Below are 21,641 nucleotides of genomic sequence, written 5' to 3'. Positions count from 1 at the left end.
ACAAGGAGGATGTTTCCAGAGCCAGGCCTGACGGTTAAACAGCCATGTTCAAAAGGAAAAGGAGACTCAGCACCTATCAAAATAACTGGTTGCAGAAACAAAACAAAAATTAAATAAAATAAAAAAATGAAAAAACCAACCCAGAAAAGCTCCCATCACACATCCATCACCATTGTAGATTTTGATGTCTCCTGCCTGGTGTGACATCTTTGCTTTGCAAACAAGAGACTTGGGGAACTCTGTGGCTGTTACCCTCTAACTGGGTAAAAGGTTGCACATCTTGTCTCAAGTAATTTTATTCTCCACAGACGATTTATTTTAAAATTTATCAAAATAAATTCCATTTGAAATAGTAATAAAATAATTACAGTCTATACTGGGTCTCTATTCTCATGCATGCTATTTCTCTCACATATTCATCCACTCTAATTCCTTTGGAGTGAGGTTTTAATTTCAGAATTAGCCACCATTTCCGATAGAGTAGGAGGGGGCAGAGAGAGAACTAGAAGAAAACCTGAATCATATTGTAACAGTGAAAGTTATCACAGAATCAGCCTCTTACATTACACTAGTTAACTTCATGTTTAATTTAGTTGTCGCTGGTAACAATTTATTCAAAGATTACAAAATATAAAACGATAGGGCAGTTTTCTCTTAATTCCCATTTCCACCCAGTGAGCTTTGTGTGAAGTCACATTCTACATTCTAAGAGCCTTCCATTTCTGTGAGTTCATTTCTCCCTGGTTTTCTCCCAGAAGTATAGGTGGAAGGGGTCTCACACTACATGGGAAGATTGTATCATGAGAAAAACCACCTGTGCTCTATTTTCACACTTTCTAATCTTTCAAAGTAGCAGGAGGCAGAGAAATTATACAAATGCACAAGACTCAACAGGGAAACTAAGAGACCAAACCACAAAGTCAGGACTGAGCATTCATGTATCCTGCAGTCTGAACTTGGAATCTGATACATTCCCTCATTGGCTACCGTAATTTACCCAGCATGGAAGTGCTCCTTGTCCAACAAGGCAGCCAGATTGGGACCCATAGGCATGGAATGGCTCTGAAGGAATCAGCTGTTTCTCTCTGTGCTTCACCTGACTTTGGATCCAAATGGTAAAAGACAGTTGTTCCCAATTTACTCATGGCATCTTTTAGAAGTGTGATTAATGCCACTTAGGGAGCAACGTTCTAAAAATAGTTTACATGGGCCACAGATCACCATAGCTTTGTTATAGTTCAATATATTTTAAGTGAAGAAAATGGTAATAAAAATATCTGCTCTTCAGCACAACCTGAAGCAACATCAAAGCAACTAGGAATGAAACAATTCCTTCCTGAAGGGGAAACTTCATGACTAACAATTGGTTTGAAATGGGGGAAGAGTATAACCGTGATGCTCAGGGTTTGTTTAGACTAGGAAAGGTGATGGAGTTTAGGTCAGGTCAAGGGGAAAGCTAATGCCAATTACTGCACCTGGGCTGCATCTGCTCTACAACTCTAATTGTCTTTTTACACCAAGATCACTAACTTGAGCAGCCAACACCATCTACAGCCCTGCTGGATGTAAGGCACAGATAGTTTTTGCATCAGTGTAGCTTGTTGGGATCAAACCTCTCTCCCACCTGGAGCTGATTAACATTCCTGGCTGGAGAGACACACACTCCTGCGACTCAAAAAGGAAGGAGTTGATAGAAAAGATCACAGGACTGATCCCAGAGAAGAGTGAGCTACAAAAGGCAGAACCAGGAAACTCATCTGGGAGAGCTGAGAAACCACGGTGAAGATGGTGCAAAGATCACTATATTGGAATTACCAAATGTGATTTTTTTTTTAAAAAAAATCAATCTTTGGGCTGCTCTAATCAAGGCATTTCTTACAGTTCTCTCCCATTTGGATTTTCTGGTGTCTAATAGGGAATGACCTCTGACTGAAGCTTTTCCCACATGCAGAGCATGTGTAGGATCTCTCTCCATTGTGGATTTTACAATGTCTGACAAGGTCTGAGCGCTCAATGAAGGCTTTCCCGCACTCAGAGCACATGTAGGGTCTCTCTCCTATGTGGATTCTCTGATGTCTGCTCAAGCTAGAGCTCTGTTTGAAGCATTTCCCGCACTCGGAGCATGTGTACGGCGTCTCTCCTGTGTGGGTTCTACGATGTGAGATAAGGTTTGAACTCTGATTGAAGCTTTTCCCACATTCAGAGCATGTGTAGGGCATCTCTCCTGTGTGGATTCTACGATGTGTGATAAGGGCTGATGTCCGACTGAAGCATTTCCCGCACTCAGAGCACGGGTAGGGTTTCTCTCCTGTGTGGATTCTACAATGTGTGATAAGCTGTGAGTGCCGATTAAAGCTTTTCCCACACTCAGAGCATGTGTAGGGTGTCTCTCCTGTGTGGATTCTCCGATGTGCGATAAGGGCATAGCTCCAACTGAAGCATTTCCCACATTCAGAGCATCCATAAGGTTTCTCACCTGTATGAATTCTCCTATGTGTGATAAGGTATGAGCTCCTATTGAAGCGTTTCCCACACTCTGAGCATCCATAAGGTTTCTCACCCGTGTGGATTGTCTGATGTGAGACAAGGTGTGAACTCCGATGGAAGCATTTCCCACACTCAGAGCACATGTAGGGTCTCTCTCCTCTGTAGATTCCCTGATGTTTGAAAAGTTCTGAGCTCCCATTGAAGCTTTTCCCACACTCGTGTGTGATAAGGTCTGAGTGACTACTGAAGTTTTCCTCTGGCCTCTGCTGAGTCCCACAGGCTTTTGCTTTTTCTGGGAGTGCACAACTCCCGGAAACATTCCCTTTGGGTCTTCCTGATAACATCCCATGTGGTTCTACTTGCTCAGCAGCTTCCTGCTGGGGAGTCTCCTCATTCTCACTCACCATCCTAACACCTGATGGGAGACAGACTGAATCCAGACATAGGTCACTCCCTGCACCGGAAAGAAAGGAAATCTCAGAGACGGGAATGGACAATGGGATGAACAAACCAAAATATGTGTGGGAGAGATCAAACCTATCAGGAGCTCATTTTCCTCAAACCCTTCCCCAGAGGAGAGAGGAAGAGATCAGTTTTGGTACACATCTCACCAGGAGAAAGTGAGATCGGGGAGGAATCTGCTGCCATTTGTCAGTCAGGATAGGTAGGAAGCTATAAGTGACATCTGCCATAATGATTCCGCATCTGCAGGAAACAATCCTGAACGTGAAGAGCTCACAAGGTCTTTGTAGGGCATCACAAATGTTTCCTGTATTCACGGACAGTTTTTGACTTGGTTTAACCAATTCCTCACCTGTGCAGGCAGCTCTCGGGAGCACTTTTTTCTCTGAGTCGTAGAGGTCTGGGACCCAAGGCTCATCCCCTCGTTCCAGATGGGAGATCACATCAGGTTTGGAAACTGGTAATCCTACTCAGGGCAAAGAAAACAAGGCAGGTCAGTGAAATTTGTGGGATACTTGTCACAAAGAATATTCCATGATTTTAAGACCAGCTCATTTTTAAGCAGTAACATCCCAAGGCCAGCTTCCTTTGCTCAAAGTGAAGGAGAGTTATTATTATGAATCATATTAATTACCTTAGTGCCTAAGGACCAACTAACAGTGGGTACCCATTGTGCTAGGAGAAGTACAAAGACAGAATAGTAGATGGCCCATGCCCTGAACAATTTACAATCTAAGAACAGACACTTATCAATGGTTTATGGCCACCACTTTTCTACTGTTTATCTGCCTGGTTCTCTAATTGTTTCTGCCTGCTGTATAATTAATTTTGCTAGGTGTAAGTTAATTAGGGTAGTGGGATATTATTGGCTAGAGAATTATGTTACTATATGTTAGGTTTGGTTAGTTAAATTTCAGTAAGATGACTGGTTAAGGTGTAGCTGATAATATGGCTATATAAATTGGGGTCAAACAGTAGGGGGAAGGGAAATTGGAATCAGGTTTATTAATGCGGGGAACAGGAACAGTGACACAGGCAAGGCTCTGCAGCATCAGAGCTGTGAAGAGGATGCAGGGTAAACGCTCTGCAGCCTCAGAGCTGAGAATGAAACACTGGGGAACAGACTCTCTGGGTGTATAGAGATAAGCCCGACTGGTGTGAAGGGCTTTGGAATATACTTGCTTGGAAATAACCTCAATAAACGTCGCACTATCTCCCCTTTGGACTTCTGGTCTTTTGCTGCTTATGGTCTGCGTGACAAGAACCAGGGAAGTGGGAGAGTGAAGAGAAAGCCCTGTAACAAAATTGACATGACCTGATAACCAAGAGGTAAGCCTTAGAGGAAGGTTTTAATACACTTTGTATTCACTTTGATCAGGGATTCCCACGAGGACTGATGAGGGGATGATTGCAAATACACATTTAGACCCTTCTCCCCATAAGGCTTAATCGCTGGCACACTATCATGGATTCATAGCATCTGTGCAATGCCCTGGCTTTTAAACAGTCCTTGGGAGGTGCCCCTTGAGTGCGCTAGATCCCCAAGGGCTTCCACTCTTCCACAAGGACAGGCCATGCAGCTTCAACACCTGAGACTGAGCCTCTGGCTTCAACACTCCTATTTCAACCTGTGAGCTCTGCCAGCAGGCCCAGCTGAACGACACTCCTGTTCAGAGACTGTTCCTCCTTTATGCTTCAATGCACCTCAGCAAGTTTTTGCTGTGACACTGGGCAGACTGTTAAAATATAGCAGGGTTTAGTAGTTAACTGAAACACGGCATTAGGAAGTCTTTAGATTAGGACAGAGAAGCAAAAAAGACAATATAGTCCATATTGGCCAATGTTCTTGAGCCATGCTACTGCAAAAAAGTTTGGTTTCCTTTCACTGTGCCTGTCCATTTGTCTTTGATAGAGCTCCCTGCGTCCGCGAACCCATTTCTTCCTGCTCCCAAAAACACAATGAGTCCATGTATGCTTCACTCAGCCAAGCGGAGATCCTCCCATGGACAGGTGAGAATTATTCCCTTGTCTCTCTCGGGTATTCCATTGATGTATGTTGGTCCCAGCCTGTCCTTAATGACCCATTCATATCACCCATGACAGCTACGTGAAAGAACACCTCATGTCTCCTGCTCTTTATAATCACAAAGGGAAACTGAGGTGTGTATAGGCATCATACAGGTATCACCAAAATTCCCACCTCTATTTCACACACACACACAGACACACACACTGCTCACAGCCCTTGGAGAGAAAGCAAAGCACAGCAACTGGACATTAGTCCAGTGAACACAGTGGAGGACAAGCTGCAATCCTCACACCCTGGTCAAAAAGGAGAGGCATGTGGGTCCCTACCCATAGAGAGGGCTGGCTAGAGGTCTAATACCTGACAGAGCATTCCTTAAGCATTTGACCTGCCTCCATGGTCTGCTCAGCTACTCCAGAACTGTGACATCGCAAAAGCACATTTGGGGAATTAGGAAATCTAGTGACTCAGGTGTAATGGGAGGGAGAATTATACTCCCCCAGTGTGTGGAGAAGGCTGGGGAATTAAACACTAAAATTCAGGAGCAACAGGCTCTAATTCTTCCAGAAAAGGAGAACGTAAGAAACAAGAACTGGGCCACGCAACCTCAGGAGGGACAGGCTCAAAGATCCAAGGAGCCTGAAGGGAAGACAGCTTGTGGCTGCTGCACATGGGGAGGTGGGGGGGGGCAAGACTCTCTCCAAACTCTCACTCCTGTTGACCCCAACCTGATTTTATGATCTATGACAGTGGTCCCCAAACTTTGTGGCCAGTAGCACATTCATGTTCTCAGAAGTGTGTGGCGGGCGCCAACAATTTTTCCAAGGCTTATTTTGGATTTGTACATTAAATAATATGAAAAACATCATATTTAATATTACATAATATATGAATACAGAGAGAAGCTGGGGAGAAGCCGCGAGGACAGAGAACACTGGGGCCCGCAGCCCCGGAGAACTCTGTCCCTACCAGGCACGGGGCCCTAGTGTGTCTCTCCTGCTGGGCACAAGGCGGGCCCCACACCTGCCAGGGCAGGGCCAGCTCTAGGTTTTTTGCTGCCCCCCAACCAAGCCTCTCAGCTATCACCACCTCCCGGCATCTTGGGACCTTCTTGTGTTCCCTCCTCGTCTTTCACCACCTCATCCCTCCCTGCTGCTTCTTAGCTCTAACCCTGCACACACCCTCCCCATGTCCTGGCACCCCGGAATTATCTCCTCCCCCGCTTCTCCTCCCCTTGCACGGCTCTGTTCTCCCTTCACCTGTGGGGTCCTAAATGGCAACATTATGTGCTCTTCTATCAAAAGAGGAGCTCATTTGACTGTCACACAAGCGATGCATCAGTCACACACCTATTTACTCAATTTAGAATTCTACGGCAGCATATTTTCCTCTTAAAATGAGGAAAAGGCATGAAAGCTACAGTTATTAATGTAGTTACTAATGTAGCCAATAAGGATACATTAAATGCAATTTTAAAATGACTGATGACACCAAAAAGGCAAATGTCCAAAAATTATACTAGTGGGTGGGAGATAAGGCAAAAAGGAGGGGGCAAGGAAACTTGTTAAAACTTGTATGATGAATGAAGGTACAAAGTTACTACTACTCAGGTCCTTTAGAGACCCCACAGCCAGGGCCGGCTTTAGGCCAATTTGCCTGATTCCCCCGAATTGGGCCCCGCACCGATTGGGCAGCGTCTCTCCCAGAAGCAGCAGCTGTTGCTGCTAGGCAATGAGAGACGCTGTCCAGAAGAGGGCTGAGGCAGAGGCAGCTGGGGCTGTTGCAGGTCAGGAGCGGGAAGCGGGGAGGTGGGGGACAAGGCACATGTGCTTTGCAGCCTTCCTTCCCCTCCCCCCAACACTTACCTGGAGGAGACGCCAAGGGGGCTTCTGGCCCGGTGGGAGACAGGAATCTCTGCAGTGGACCTCGCTCACCTGAGCAGCTGCTGGGGCTCCCAGCGGTGAGTGTTTGACCCTGTGATTCCCCGCAGGTTTGTAATATTGGGTTGGTTTTGTGGTTTTTGGTGGTGTTGCCGTTTGAGGGTGAGTTTGTGCCTGACTGTGTCTGTTTCAAAACTGAAGTCGGGATCGTGTAATGTAACCCAGGAAAAAAGCCCCCAGCCGGTACTTAGTGCTGTGAATTCCAGGTGAGAGAGAGAGGTAGGTTTGGAGGAGGAAATCAAATACATCAAGAGGGGAGAATGCGAAAGGTCTGCAACACAGCAGGCTGAGACTTTTATCTCCCCCCTACATCCTGCGGGCGGGGAAACTGAGGCACGGAGTGATCCGATTCCCCCCTTCAAATTATTCTGCAAAGGAGGGGGATGAGGGCTCCTATCCAAACCAGTTCCTTTCCCATCAACTCTGTTTTCCCTGCTGCAAGACCGCTGTAGAGGCTGAACATTTTCATTAAACTACGGCTCCTTCATTTGCCCTGCAACAATAAAATAGACTGGCTTTGGGGCGGAATAGCCCTCCCAAGCTGTGTGGCTATTAAGGTTTTTTTGAGGGTGGGCATGATAATATTCCAGATCAATCAAATGCCCAGCTCAACTTTCTAGCCATCCAGCAGCTCTAGAGCAGGGAAGGAAGGTCCTCTCGGTGCAGAGTGGGTGCAAAACGGGTGAATTTAGAGGGGGCGGGAGGGGTCCAGTTGAAATCCCGCCTGATACAGCCATACAGAATCGCTGGTGGCGCTGGGAGAGGCCAGGAGTGGAAGCAGGTAGCCTGGGGGTGAGGGGACATTGCCCTCAGTCCTGGGCTCTGGGTTGGACTAGGCTGGGTGGTGGGTTCAGTCTAGTCTTCCAGCCTGTTGCTCTCACTGGGGTTTGTGGTTTTCACCTGGCTCCACCAAAAAGATCAAACAAGCCCAGTAGAAAAGGGGGGTGAGAGAGGTGGGAAAGGGTTTGTAAGGGGTTAAAGTGACCCATCAACGAAAGAGTAAAACCAGAGTTTGACTGGGTTTCCCCTCAGCCACCACTCCTGCAAACACTGGCCAAGGGGCAGCCCCATTCCTTACTGAGGCTATAATGAGGCGCAGCCAGGAAGGAAGGAAGCCACATGTGATAGCAGTCTCCTCCCCTCCCCCCCAGCACCCACCATCCCCTCTCCGGCCCCCAAACTCTATCCCAGAGCCTGCATCCACCCCTCTTCACTCCCTCCCAGAGCCTGCACTCCTCCACTCTTCTTGCACCTCAGCCCAGGCCCCAGCCCGGAGCCTGCACCCGGCACCCAAACTCCGTCCCACTCAGCCTGGGCAAAACTCTCCTTGGTCTTGCTCCCAGCCCCTCTCCAAGGATTGCAGCTGTCTGGGGGTGCTGCTTTCCAAACCTTCCTAACTCACACCTCATTCATTCAACAGAGCAATTGATTACAAAGTGGGGGAAAGACCTTATTCTACTCCTAGCAAAAAGTATCAGAGGGGTAGCCGTGTTAGTCTGGATCTGTAAAAGCAGCAAAGAATCCTGTGGCACCTTATAGACTAACAGACGTTTTGGAGCATGAGCTTCCATGGGTGAATACCCACTTCTTCAGATGCATTCTTTGCTCCTAGCAAAAAGACATTTTTCTTTTACCTTAATTACACTATGGGCTGGTCTACACTACGGGGGGAAATCGATCTTAGATACACAACTTCAGCTACGTGAATAACATAGCTGAAGTCGAATATCTAAGATCGGATTACTCACCTGTCCTCACCGCGCGGGATCGATGTCCGTGGCTCCCCCTGTCGATTCTGCAACTCCGTTGGGGTTGGTGGAGTTACGGAATCGATATAAGCGTGCTCGGGGATCGATATATCGCGTCTAGATGAGACGCGATATAGCGATCCCCGAGCAATCGATTTTAACCCGCCGATACGGTGGGTAGTCGAGACGTAGCCTACCTTTGGGGCCTGCTATAATGTTACCAAGGTTCAATACAAAGCCATATAAAAGTTATACAAAAATGCATATTGCAGAGATTTATCTACAACTGCATTGATTGACTGCTGTGTGCAGTAATATAGTAATCCCTGGGTCTTTGAATGAAGCTTTATACGGGTGGAGGGTGAGGGGGCAAGTGGCAAGTCGGGGGCGAGTGGGTGGACAAAGAGGGGAGCAGTGAGACAGCAAGTGTTCTAGGGGCGGGCATGGGGGTCTCTGGCAGGGGAGGGAGAAGGTGAAAGGTGGTGAGTGGTGGGTGGGGGACTGACTAGGAGGGATGCAGCAAGCCAGCGGGGGGCTAGAGGGTGAAGAGGGGTGTGATGGTGGGGCCAGGTGGGGAGGGGGCAAGTCCTATTTTACTGCTGTGATCTGGTCACCCCATGTTTGCCATTTCTTCCCCTCCCCCCCAACCTTGTTTCGATGGGGCGGAGCTGGGGAAGGAGGGTTTGCTTCCACAGGGTCGGGCAGGGCTGGGGGGGGAGGCGGGGGCAATTTTATATTAATAAAGAAATATATTATACATTTTAATAAAATAAACATTAGTCAAGAAAATCAGTTGTACCACTATCAAAACAAATTATTTTCCTAATATGAAAGTGTTCGGGGGGGGGGGGGGGCAAGGCTCCAAGTAACTGGCAATATGGCATGGGGTCAAAAGTTTACATTCTCAGGCCTACGATTGCCCTCAGATTGCCCCACAGGCTAAACAATATGTTCCTTTGAAGCTAGCATGAGTACATGTGATCATTCATTATTTTTCTTTTGTACCTTTGTTTATGGTATAAGATATAATTAATCAAAGGGATCTGTATTGTGGGAAGAGGATGTAGTTAATTAAAGGATCTGGTAGTTAATGAATTGTAAATGATCGATTGTAGCACCTGTGAACATCTCTGTAAACAAGTAGGGTATATAAGATAGGGAGAAAGGATAGTAAGCTGTGCATGATTTGAGATTTGTATCTCCCTGCACCTTATTTGATTTCAAATAAAGAGACTTGCTTCTCCACTCCGGTGTGGTCATTGGGGATACGCACACCGGGCAAACGAACCCCAACTGTTGCCCCCTGCAACAAAAGTGCAAATCAGCTAATTAATATATGATGTAATGTATGTAATAGATAATTTTGTTGTTATTTATAGAGTCATGGAAAGTAAATAATACATGGAAGAAATGAAAGGAGTTTAAGTGTTTTTTAGTTTTAGTCATCCCTGCTGGGGCCCCATCGAAACTGTTCGAATTGGGCCCCGCACTTCCTAAAGCTGCCCCTGCCCACAGCTTCTAATAACCCAGGGGACAGGACTCCTTACCCAGCGAGGTCACATTCTCATAGTTCTCCTGCATGACATCCCTGTAGAGGGCTCTCTGAGTGGGGTCCAGCAGTGCCCATTCCCCCTGGGTGAAATGCACAGCCACCTCCTCGAAGGTCACCAACTCCTGAAAGAGCAAGAGTCCAACACTCAGGACCTGCTGCCCCACTCACAGCCCCACTATTCACAGAACAGCAGCACCGGTAAATGGAAGCTCTGGGATGCACATGTTAACAGAGTCCCACCCCACCTTGCTTAGAGCAGCCAGGAGGCGTCAGAGGGTAGAAGGAGAAAATCTTTTTGTCTCCCAGCTGACAGATGGAGGCAGGATCTTCACACTTATCACATACCTACTAGCCACGGCTAGATATAGGAGATGGGGCTGTCTTTGGACCCTGATGGTGGCTCCCTGGTAGGAATCCCAACACTCTCCAAATAAAATATATGGAAGAAAGGGGAAGTCAATAGTAAAGAATATAAGCGAGAAGGTCAGAATTGTAGAAATGACCAATCAATGACAATAAGAAGGAAGTTTTAAAAGTATATTAAGTACAAAATTAATTCGAAAAATGGTAGTTGTAAATTACTAGATGGAAATGGCGGAATTATCAAAAATAATGCAGAAGAGGTTAAAGTGTTCAATAAATATTTCTCTCCTGGATTTGGAGAAAAACAGATGTTGTACTCGTATCATAAGATGTTGACAATGACACTCCTTCCATTCCAACAGTAGCTCACAAGGACCTTAAACAGCAGCTATTAAAGTTAGACATGTTTAAATCAGCAGGTCCAGATAACTTGTATCCAAGAGCTTTAAAAGGCCTGGTGGAGGAGCGTGGTGGACTGTTAATGTTGATTTTAATTAGAACTTGGAACACTAGGGAAATTTCAGAAGACTGGAATAAAGCTAATGCTGTGCCAATATTTAAAAAGTGTAAAAGAGATGACCCAGCTAATTACAAGAGTGTCAGTCTGACATCGATACGGGACAAGACAATGGAGCAGCCAATACTGGATTTTATTAATATATAATTAGTACCCATGAACAAAGGTTTATAGAAAATAGATCCTACCAAACTAACTGGATAGCTTTATTGGATGAGATCAAAAGTTTGGTTGCAGCTAATAATATTGATGTAATATACTTAGACTTCTGTAAGGCACATGAGACTTGGTTCAGCACAATATTTTGACTAAAAAACTAGAATGATACAAAATAAACACAGCATACTTTAAATAGATGAAAAACTGTCATTGTAAATAGGGAACCATGGTCCAGTGGATATATTTCTTGCTGGTTCAATCAAGGATTGGATCTTGGCCCTGTGCTATTTAACATTCTTATCAATGACCTAGAAGAAAATATAAAATCATCACTGATAAAAGTTTGCAGTTGCCACAAAGATTGGGGGTGGTAATAACAAATGAAGTGTCAGTAGGTTCAGGTTTCAGCACTGGAAGTCTGGGAATTTTTCCCAGCCCTGGCTGGAGGGTTATTTCCTGTTCCACAAAGAGGGGAAGTTCCATTCCTAACTCCTGTGCCTTGAAATTAGGCCCTGACACTATTCCTCACATTCAGCATAGTGGTATGATTATAAAATGATTAGGACATAATTATGATGCATTTGTGCAAGATGCGTCATGTTCAGTGTAATTGGAAAAGTTATGATTTGCGGAATATGATTGTCCTTTGTGTGCATGTATCATGTTTGTATCTGAAGTTATAGATATTGACTATGTATCTGTCTTTCAAATGTTCTTACTCTGGATAACACCCACAATGAGCCTTTCAGGTACAACAAAGAAGCCAGACAGTGTTGATGGCTCATCAAAAAAGACAATGGACTATGGAAGGGCGTAGCCGTCCTGTGAATGTTTCAGCCAGCCTAGGAGTCATGGCTACTATGACTCAGCAGGCCATGCTAGGGCATGTGACCAGACCACATGACACTGAACTCCATTTTGGTACCTGTGTTTTTCCACAAACTGGACTGGGAACTGAGTTTGGAACAAAGGGGTCCTGCCATATGGAAAAGCTACATAAGGTGGGGTGAGACATCATCTCCTGGCCTCACTCCCCACACAAAAGAACTCCTGGAAACACCTGAGGAACAAAGACTGAAGTGGGAGAAGTGCTGGTCCCAGGGTAAAGGGATTTCTAGCTTGTGTATGGAAACTTGCTGGACTGCTTGTACCATCAGTCAGGGTGAGAAATTACTAACTCAAATTCTAGCCTGATAGTGTGTTAGGCTTAGTCAGAGTTTTTGGTTATTTGCTAAGTAATCTGCGCTGATCTGTTTGCTTTCACTTATCGCTGGGAAATTAGCTCTTGTTGTCTATCCATTCTCAAATGGTTTAGGTAAAGCACTCAGGGAGCTCAGCTGGATTTATGGCACCACCTGCTGTTGTGCTGCGTGATAACAGGGCATGGAGAGGCTGGCTAAATCTCCAGCAAAGCAGTGTGAGAAGGGCCAGCCCAGCTTGAGGGTTAGAGGGCACAGCGGTTCCCAGAAGCCCCCCAGACTGCACCCCGGGATGACAACCCATCACATCCTAGAGTACAGAAGTCTCAGCAGACTTGTCACATCCTTTCCCCTCCCATTCCACACCCTAGATAGTTCCTGCCTCTCACTACCTCTAGCAGATCCCACCCTCCTATACATTTACTTCTCCTCTCCTTCCAAGCAGAATCCACCACCAGCTCCCTGAGAATCCCTTACCTTAGTCAGCTCCACTGCAGCCATTTCCTTCCAGCTGGGAGGAGGGGATGATCTGCAGCAAAACGTGGACAACCTGTAGCCTGCCAGAGTGAGAAGGACAATGTGAGAGAATTCAGACAGGGTTTCTGTCCTTTCCACATGTTGATCCCCACCAGCAATTTTCCCTGCTAATGGACATTCTAGGTTCTAACACACTGTGAAGCACAGAGTGACCTTATTCCAGTACAGGACTAGCCCCCTCCCACCAGGGTGTAACCCTCTGAGACATGGTGAAACCCTCCCAGTAACAGAGTCTCTCTGTTACACTGTTAAAGTTTGTGGACGATACCATGCTGGGAGGGGTTGCAAGTACTTTGGAGGATAGAATTAAAATTGAAAATCATCTGGACAAACTGGAGAAATGTCCTGAAGTATCTAGGATGAAATTCAATAAGGACAAATCCAAAGTACTCCACTTAGGAAGGAACAATCAGTTGCACACATACAAGACAGGAAATGATTGCCTAGCAAGAAGCACTGCAGAAACGGATCTGGGAGTCACAGTGGATCACAAGCTAAATATGAGTCAACAGTGCTACATTGTTGCAAAAAAAGCAAGTATAATTCTGAGATGTATTAGCAGGAGTATTGTAAGCAAGACAGGAGAAGTAATTCTTTCGCTCTACTCCACAATGATTAAGTATCAGCTGGAGTAATGTGTCCAGTTCTGGGCCCCACATCTCAGAAAAGATGTGGAAAAATTGGAGGAAGTCCAGAGAAGAGCAACAAAAATGATTAAAGGTCTAGAAAACATGACCTATGAGGGAAGACTGAAAAAATTGTGTTTGTTTAGTCTGGAGAAGATATGATCAGCTTTCAAGTACATAAAAGTTCATTTCAACGAGGAAGGAGAAACATTGTTCTTCTTAACTTCTGAGGACAGGACAAGAAGCAATGGGATTAAATTGCAGCAAGGAAGGTTTAGGTTGGACATTAGGAAAAGCTCCCTGTCAGGGTGGTTAAGCACTGGAATAAATTGCCTAGGGAGGTTGTGGAATCTCCATTACTGGGGATTTTTAGGAGCAGGTTGGACAAACACCTCTCAGGGATGGTCTAGATCAGGGGGGGCAACATGTGGCTCTTTAAAATTTAATATGTGGCTCCTTGTATAGGCACCAGCTCCGGGGCTGGAGCTACAGGCACCAACTTTCCAATGTGCTGAGTGTGCTCACTACTCAGCTATAGGCCCTGCCCCCACTCCACCCCTTCCCACCCCCTTTCCTGAGCCTGCAGTGCCCTCGCTCCATTTCCCCCCCCCCCAGTGTCTTGCATAGCATTAACAGCTGATCGGGAGGTGCGAGGAAGGAGGGAGGGTACTGATTAGTGTGGCTTCCCACGGGTGGGAGACACTGGGAGCAGGGGGTGGGAACTGATGGGGGGCTGCTGACGTATTACTGTGATTCTTTGGCAATGGACATTGGTAAATTCTGGCTCCTTCTCAGGCTCAGGTTGGCCACTCCTGGTCTAGATAATACTTCCTCCTGCCTTGAGTGCAGGGGACTGGACTAGCTCCCTCTCGAGGTCCCTTCCACTTCTGTGATTCTTTGAACCAAAGGCCAGAAACAAACAGAATCCAAGGAGTCACTTTGGGGGATTCTCCCTATCACTTTCCCCAAGGCAGCTGTTTCAGGTTAACTAAGTTGTTTGATGCTCCAGCCTTTATACAGTCTCTCCTGGGAGTGCCCCTTTCATCGGCTGGGCCTAGTTTTAAGCTTTTGGGAAGAGTGACCCCAGGGGCTCTGAGACTGGGCCTTCTTGCCTCAGCACATCTTGTTTCTTTCTGTGGTTCCCCAGTGAGTCCAAATGAGTAGACATGCCTCATACAGACTGTGAGCATAAGAATGTGTTTAGTGTTTGGACTTTATTGAAAGCTTCTGAGTTGCTGCCTGGATTAACATCTGACTAATTTCATTGTGAGCCTCTGTGGCTTTGTAAATCATCAGACAGGAGGGAGACTTTAACTAGGTGAAGTGCTGATTGGCAACAGAATGCATTACACCCTGCCTGGCAGGAAAGGTCCATCAACACCAGATAGACTATTATGGGACGTTAAAGAAGACACAAGACTGTTCTTGTGCTATTGACCTCCCATTAGCTGAGTTTCCAGCTCAGAGAACATGGTAGGAAGGGGATAAAAAACCCCATGCAGAAGGAACTGATTATCTGTATGCTGCCTGGACTCTGGGGGGCAAAGTTTCTAGGCATAAGCAAGAGACCTCCAGCTGCTTAGCCGGGGTTAGTCCTAAAGAATATGTAGAGCTTGCTTATTATAGAAGCTTCTATTACCTTTGAAATTTAAGACTGCAACTCGTCTGCATCTATAGGATTACTTGTTTTAACATTGTAAACAACTCTCGTTTCCTTTTAAATAATTCTTAATACAGATTATGACAGGACTGGCTACAAGTGTTGTCTTTGTTGGAAGGTGTAAGATTCAATTGACCTAAGGAAGTGACTGGTCCTTTGGGACTGGCAGTAACTTGAACATTGCTGTGATTCGTGCTGTAAGGCAGTGGTTCTCAACCAGGGGTCTGGGACCCCCAGGGGGCCCGTGAGCAGCTTTCTGGGGGCTGCCAAGCAAGGCCAGCATTAGACTCGCTGAGGCCCAGGACAGAAAGCTGAAGTCCCAGCGCATGGGGCTGAAGTCCAGGGCCCTGAGTCCCACCACCAGGGCTGAAGCCAAAGCCTAAGCAATGTAGCTTTGTGGGGGCCCCTGTGGCATGGGGCTGCAGGCACTTGCCCTGCTTGCTACCCCTAATGCCAGCCCTGGATTTTATATGCAGAAAACCAGTTATTGTGGCCCACATGGGCAGTGGAGTTTTTATAGCATGTGGGGGGGGGGAGCGCTCAGAAAGATATATGGGATCACCCAAGAGGACTGTCTGTGATTCCATGTTAATGCTGTTACAGTGCCTGAAGCATTTACACTGGATTCTTGGTTGGTGAAATCTCCATACAGACCTCACAATCAGTTTGGGGTTTGTGCCCTGCTTCTTACCAGTCTGCCTGAAGCTGGTGCTCATGCTCTCGAGTCACTGAAGACAGTGTTACAGAGAGAGGGGCTGTGACTTCCCCAAGGTCACTAAACAGGTCCATGACAGAGCCAGGAACAGACCCTGTTAACTCCCGAGCCCTGTCACCCGCAGCTTGGAAAGGTCCCCAGAGCACACTGTATTAGGCTGCAGGAAGAGGTGTGCAGGAACTGCAAATGAGCTGCCCTGCCAAGACAGCCTGTGCATCCATGGAAAAACCACCTCGCTGGGGGTGTGTCCCCTGGGTCAGGAGAAGTCAGTGTCCAGTCCTCTGGGGCTGTGCTCCAGGCTCATACCTCCAGCACTCACTGCTGCCCCTCCCTTACCAGCTGCACTGTTCAGCTAGCCCCAGGCCTCTGTGAGGTCACTTCCCCCTGCCCCCACCACCTCAAACCTTCAAACTGGGACATGGTGCACCGGTACTAATCAGAGTGCACTAGTGCAAATTCTGTCTACACTGAGGGTTTCCACCAGTGCTTAACACACCAGTGTGGCTGAGACCTTCAGAAACAGCAGTACGGTGGCACTAGAACCTATTTCTAGCTCTGTCACAGACAGCCTGGGTGACCTTGGACACGTCAATGTTTCTCCTCCCAACTTTAGTCTCTTCACCCAGCTGCCCACTCACTGGGGTCTCCTCTCTCTCCAGGGCTGCTTACCACTAAAATCTGTGTGGGTGTCACCACAGCTAAGGTAGTTCAGCTCTGGAATAGTCTTACAAGGGGGGCTGTGGAGTCTCTTTCCCTGGAAGTTTTAAAGAACAAGTAGGACAAAGCTCTGTCGGAGATAATCTACATATACTTGGTCCTGCCTTGGCAGAGAAAGCCGGACTTGATGACATCTTGAGGTCCTGTCCAGCTCTACATTTCTGTGATGCTATGCGATATAAATGTATAAAAACACAACATACAGAATAAAACCCATCACAACATAACGTCAGGCAATTCAGGGGAAAAAAACCCAACACTCCACAGTATAAAATGACAATACAAAAGGGAAAAAAAAGCAAAACAATGCAAACTAACACACCCTAGGACAAAAGTACACCATGGAAAAGAGCTCAGCTCAAACCAACACAGCACAGGCACCAAACAAGCTGAGGCAAAACAATGCACCATAAAACTACGCAACACAGCATGGTGCAATCCCAGTTCCAAAAGGCACCAAGCAAAACAGCTCAGCGTAGAACAGGACACAGCACAAAAGAGAATTATTTCAGTGTAGGCCTGGAAGGGATCTTGAGAGGTCATCTACTCCAGCCTCCTGTGCTAAGGCAGGACCAAGTATCCCTAGACATTCCCAGACTGGTGTACTTCTAACTTGGTCTTAAAAACCTCCAATGAAGGAAATTCCACAACCTCCCTTGGAAGCCAATGCTTCCTGAGGCCTCATCTGGAGTACTTTGCCCAGTTTTGGGCCCCACACTACAAGAAGGATGTGGAAAAATTGGGAAGAGTCCAGCGGAGGGCAAAAAAAAATGATTAGGGGGCTGGAGCACATGACTTCTGAGGAGAGGCTGAGGGAACTGGGATTGTTTAGTCTGCAGAAGAGAAGAATGAGGGGGGATTTGATAGTTGCTTTTAACTACCTGAAAGGGGGTTCCAAAGAGGATGGATCTAGACTTTCTCAGTGGTACCCGATGACAGAACAAGGAGTAATGATCTCAAGTTGCAGTGGGAGAGGTTTAGGGTGGATATTAGGAAGAACTTTTTCACTAGGAGGCTGGCGCAACATTGGAATGGGTTCCCTAGGGAGGTGGTGGACTCTCCTTCCTTAGAGGTTTTTAAGGTCACGCTTGACAAAGCCCTGGCTGGGATGATTTAGTTGGGAATTGGTCCTGCTTTGAGCAGGGGGTTGGACTAGATGCCCTCCTGAGGTCCCTTCCAACCCTGAGATTCTATGATTCTAAGGCAAACACAGACCAAAACAATGCTGTACACACACACACTGGGCTTGGGGTTAAGGGGAGAGACAAGAATTCAAACAACCTGGGTTCAGTTCTCAGTTTTGCCCCAAAATCTCCATGCAAACTTCAGCAAATTACTTCAGCTCTCTGAGCTTCAGTTTCCCTATCTCTAAAATGGAGAGTCGCCTCCCATCATTGGCCTATTTAGCCTTTGAGCTTTTTGTGGCAAGGCCTCTCTGTCCCTGTGGGCATGTCTACACTGCAGTCAGACACCGGCGGCTGGCCCGTGCCCGCTGACTTGGGCTCACACAGCTCAGGCTGCAGGGCTGTTTAATTGTAGTGTCAATGTTCCAACTGGGGCTGCAGCCCAAGGTCTGGCACCCTCCCACCTCACAGGGTCCTACAGCCTGGCTCCAGCCTGAGCCCAGACATCTACACTGCAATTAAACAGCCCCTTTGCCTGAGCCCTGTGAGCCTGAGTCACCTGGCATGGGCTAGCTGGGGGTTTTTAATGGCAAGGTAAGGATACCTTTGGTGTCTGTTCAGCACCTGTCACAATGGGGACCCTGATCTTGGTCAGTGTCTGTGCAGAGCCCTGCACAACAGGGGGCCTGATCTCAGTCAGGAGCTCTGCAACTCCCAGCATTACAGGATCCCTGATTTTGTTTGGGGTCCCTGCAGCATCTGGCAAAATGTGGGGGCAGGATCTGTCAGGGTCTGTGCAGTGCCCAGTACAGTGGTGGGGTGTGATCTGGGTCGGGATCAGCGCAGTGCCAGGCCCAGCGGGGACACAGATCTCAGTCGAGGTTTCTCTAGTACCCTGAACAATGGAGGATGCAATCTAGGCCGCAGTTGTGTGCTGCCCAGCACAAGGGGGGGAAGTGATCTCGGTCCAGGTCTCAGTTTTACCCAGCACAATGACAGGCCTGATGTGTGTGGGGTCTCTGCAGTGCCCAGCACAACACGGGCTCAGATCTCAGTTGGCGTCTCCAGAGCACCTGTCATAACAGTGGGGTCTGACCTCTGTTGGGGTCTCTGCAGCACCTGGCAGAACAGGGCCCAGATCTCAGCTGGGGTCTCTGCAGCTCTAGGAACAACAAGGTCTCTGATTTTGTTTACTGTCTCTGCAGCACCTGGCAAGTGGGAGCCTGATTTCACTTGGTGCTGATGCAGAGCCTGGCACAACAGGGGCCCGGAGCTCAGTCAGGGTCACTGTAGCACCTGGCACAATAAGGTCCCTGCTCTCTGTAGGGGTCTGTGCACTTCCTGGCACAACCAGTGCTCCAAACTCGGTCAGGGTTTGTGCAGTGCCCGGCACACTAGGGGACCTGATCTCAGGCAAGACCTGCACCACGCTCAGTATAAGAGCCCTGATCTCAGTCACACACCTGGAGAGAAAAGCAGGAAGATTTTCAAGAATTCGATATCAGTATTTCAGAACTGAGGAGAAAATGGGGCACCAGCTAAATATTTGCTAACGTAAGAGAGAAGCACCAACATCTAGGGAGATTTTGTGTCACCATTCGACAGTTCAAGAGAAAGGAGGGGAATTTGAGGGGATTACACAGCGATATTCAATCAACAACAGAATGGGACGGATTCTTCTTGTCACATATTCACATGGCCAGCAGAGCCCCAGGTGATGTCTTTTCACAGGGGAAAGGAGAGGGGCTAGAGTCAGAAGGTCACTGGATGTGAGGAGAGGCTGACAGTGGGGTCTGGGAATGTGACTAGCAGGCAGGGGAGGGGGGCTGCTGGGTTGGGCAGGGTGGAGGAGGTGAAGTAGCTGGACTGAAAAACTTGGGGCTGGGCCAACTCCATGGGGGACACTTGCTCCTCCCTCCTCTCCCTTCCTGAACTTTCCCATGCCCTGTTGCCAGCAGAGTGTGGCCGCCCCCAGCCCAGCCCAGAGGTGTCCCTGTCTCGGGGCTCCCCCTGCCTCTGCCCAGTTCAGAAATCACTCAGGGGAACCATTTCCCACCTAACCAAGGACAAATCACTCCAGGTAAAAATGGAGGAAACACCTCAAACCTGAGATTTGAATTGGCCATTGGCGAAGAGCAGAGAAAATGGGGCACAATTGGGGGAGGGGAACAGGGAACTTCTCAGGGATTTGAGGGAAGGGGGGGGGAGTCATCTTGGATGTTGCTGGTTGCTCTACAGCAAGAGAGGGGGCAGGACTGGAAACGATGGGGGGATCCCCACGGGAGGGGGCAGCGGTAAAGCTGAGGAAATCTCAGCCCCCACCTTTCTCTCTCCGCTCCTTGGGGGTCACCTGCACTTCTCCTCCCCCGGCCATTTCCGGGCTGCACAGACACTTTCCATCGCTCCCTTCTCAGGTCTCCCCCCAGCCCGGTCTCAGCCCCGCCCGGCCCCACGCAGGGACCCCACTGGGGCCGGGCCCCTCTCCCCGGGACCCCTCCGTGGGGCTCCAGGGCAGAGCCTGGCCGGGCCCGGAGGGCGCTGGGCTCCTGCGGGGACAGCAGCTCCGAGAACCCCTCGGGCGCTGCCCCCCGGGAGCAGATCCCGGCGCTGCGAGATGCCGGATCCCCCCCACGGACACTGGGGCAGAGACACCGCCCGGCCCCGGGGCTCGCTCCGGTACCTGGAGGCTGCAGCTCCGCAGCAGGGCGAGCAGAGCCCCGGGGCGTTCCAGCGGGAGCAGGGCCCGGGCCGGGCACGGGGGGGTTAATGAAGGTCTCCCCGGCACAGACCCTCCGGATCCGCCCGGGCTCCCCGCTCACAATGGACCAGCAGCAGCGCGGCGCTCACCCAGCAGCTGGTCACACTCCGCCCAGTCCCCGATCTGCGCCTGCCCAGAGACGGGAAACGCCACCCGAACTACATCTCCCAGCCTGCCCCGGGGCGCGTCCGCCCTCCCCAGCCCAGGGAAGGGAGGGGTTCAGCAGCTGGAATTGCGCATGCTCCGTGCCAGCCCCAGTGGGGGCGGGAGAACAAAGCTGTTACTGCCGCCCCCTGTGAGCCGGGCAAGGGCCGAGCAGCTGCTGCTCCCCAGGGCTGTGCGGGGGGGGAGGGGGTCCGACATTGACCCCTCCGTGCCTGGCCGGGGGGGGGCTTTCTCCAGCTGGGCCCCGCCCCCTGGGCAGCCCCGGGCTCTGCCCGCCCCGGCCCCGGCCCGGAGCCCCCGAACAGTGAGAGACCCGGGGGGGCGCTGGGGCCGGTGTAGGGTGTTAAGTTGCTCTCCGTGGCGATGTGCTGCACCTGCTGACGGCGCTGCCCTTATGAGCCGTGAGACTCCGCAGGCTGCTTTTGGCAGGGGTTAGACGGGGGCAAAGGGGGGGAATTGGAGCAGGGGGGTGGCCAGCGTCGGAGCAGGGGGTGAAAATTTACGGGCCTGGGGGGGTCAGGCAGCTGGAGGCGGCATTAGGAGAGGGGCTAAAGGGGGAAATCAGGGCGGGGGGGGCGGAGTTAAGCCCAGGAGGGAGGTGCTGTCAGAGGGCAGAGCCCGGCACAGGCAGGGACAGAGCGGTGGCACTGACAGACCCGTGTCTGCAAAAATGATGAGGGGCAAAAGGGCTTTTATATATCCCCTCCCACAGGCAGCACCTCTCAGCGTGGGCTTCCCAGGGCTCCTAAAGGCACAGGCATCCCAATGCCTAGTCAGTCCGGCTCCTCTTTGTCTGATCTAACCTACTGAGGCTCTGTCTACACGACAAAGTTCAGAGCGCTGCTGTGAGTGCCAGTGCTCATGGTAATCCCCCTCGAGGAGGGGA

At 49.0% G+C, this 21,641-nt stretch overlaps 2 protein-coding genes across 2 annotated transcripts in view; one reads left to right on the top strand and one right to left on the bottom strand.

Annotated features, from left to right (window-relative positions):
• LOC127036682 (zinc finger protein 436-like) overlaps positions 1-21,641 on the top strand; it is a 155,280-nt gene that overhangs the window by 61,586 nt on the left and 72,053 nt on the right. The gene's annotated exons all lie outside the window — the stretch shown is intronic.
• On the bottom strand, positions 281-20,712 carry LOC127036703 (zinc finger protein 501-like). The gene is made up of 5 exons (XM_050927833.1): positions 20,680-20,712; positions 12,931-13,010; positions 10,211-10,337; positions 3,302-3,415; positions 281-2,941 (listed from the first exon to the last, which is right to left on the bottom strand). Exons 2-5 carry the CDS (start codon positions 12,952-12,954, stop codon positions 1,860-1,862), a joined length of 1,347 nt encoding a protein of 448 aa, XP_050783790.1. The 5' UTR covers positions 12,955-13,010; positions 20,680-20,712; the 3' UTR covers positions 281-1,859.

This window comes from Gopherus flavomarginatus, chromosome 18 (genome assembly GCF_025201925.1).
Source record: "Gopherus flavomarginatus isolate rGopFla2 chromosome 18, rGopFla2.mat.asm, whole genome shotgun sequence".
In the NCBI taxonomy this organism is placed as follows: Eukaryota; Metazoa; Chordata; order Testudines; family Testudinidae; genus Gopherus; species Gopherus flavomarginatus.
This window is presented reverse-complemented; position numbering and strand designations above follow the sequence as displayed.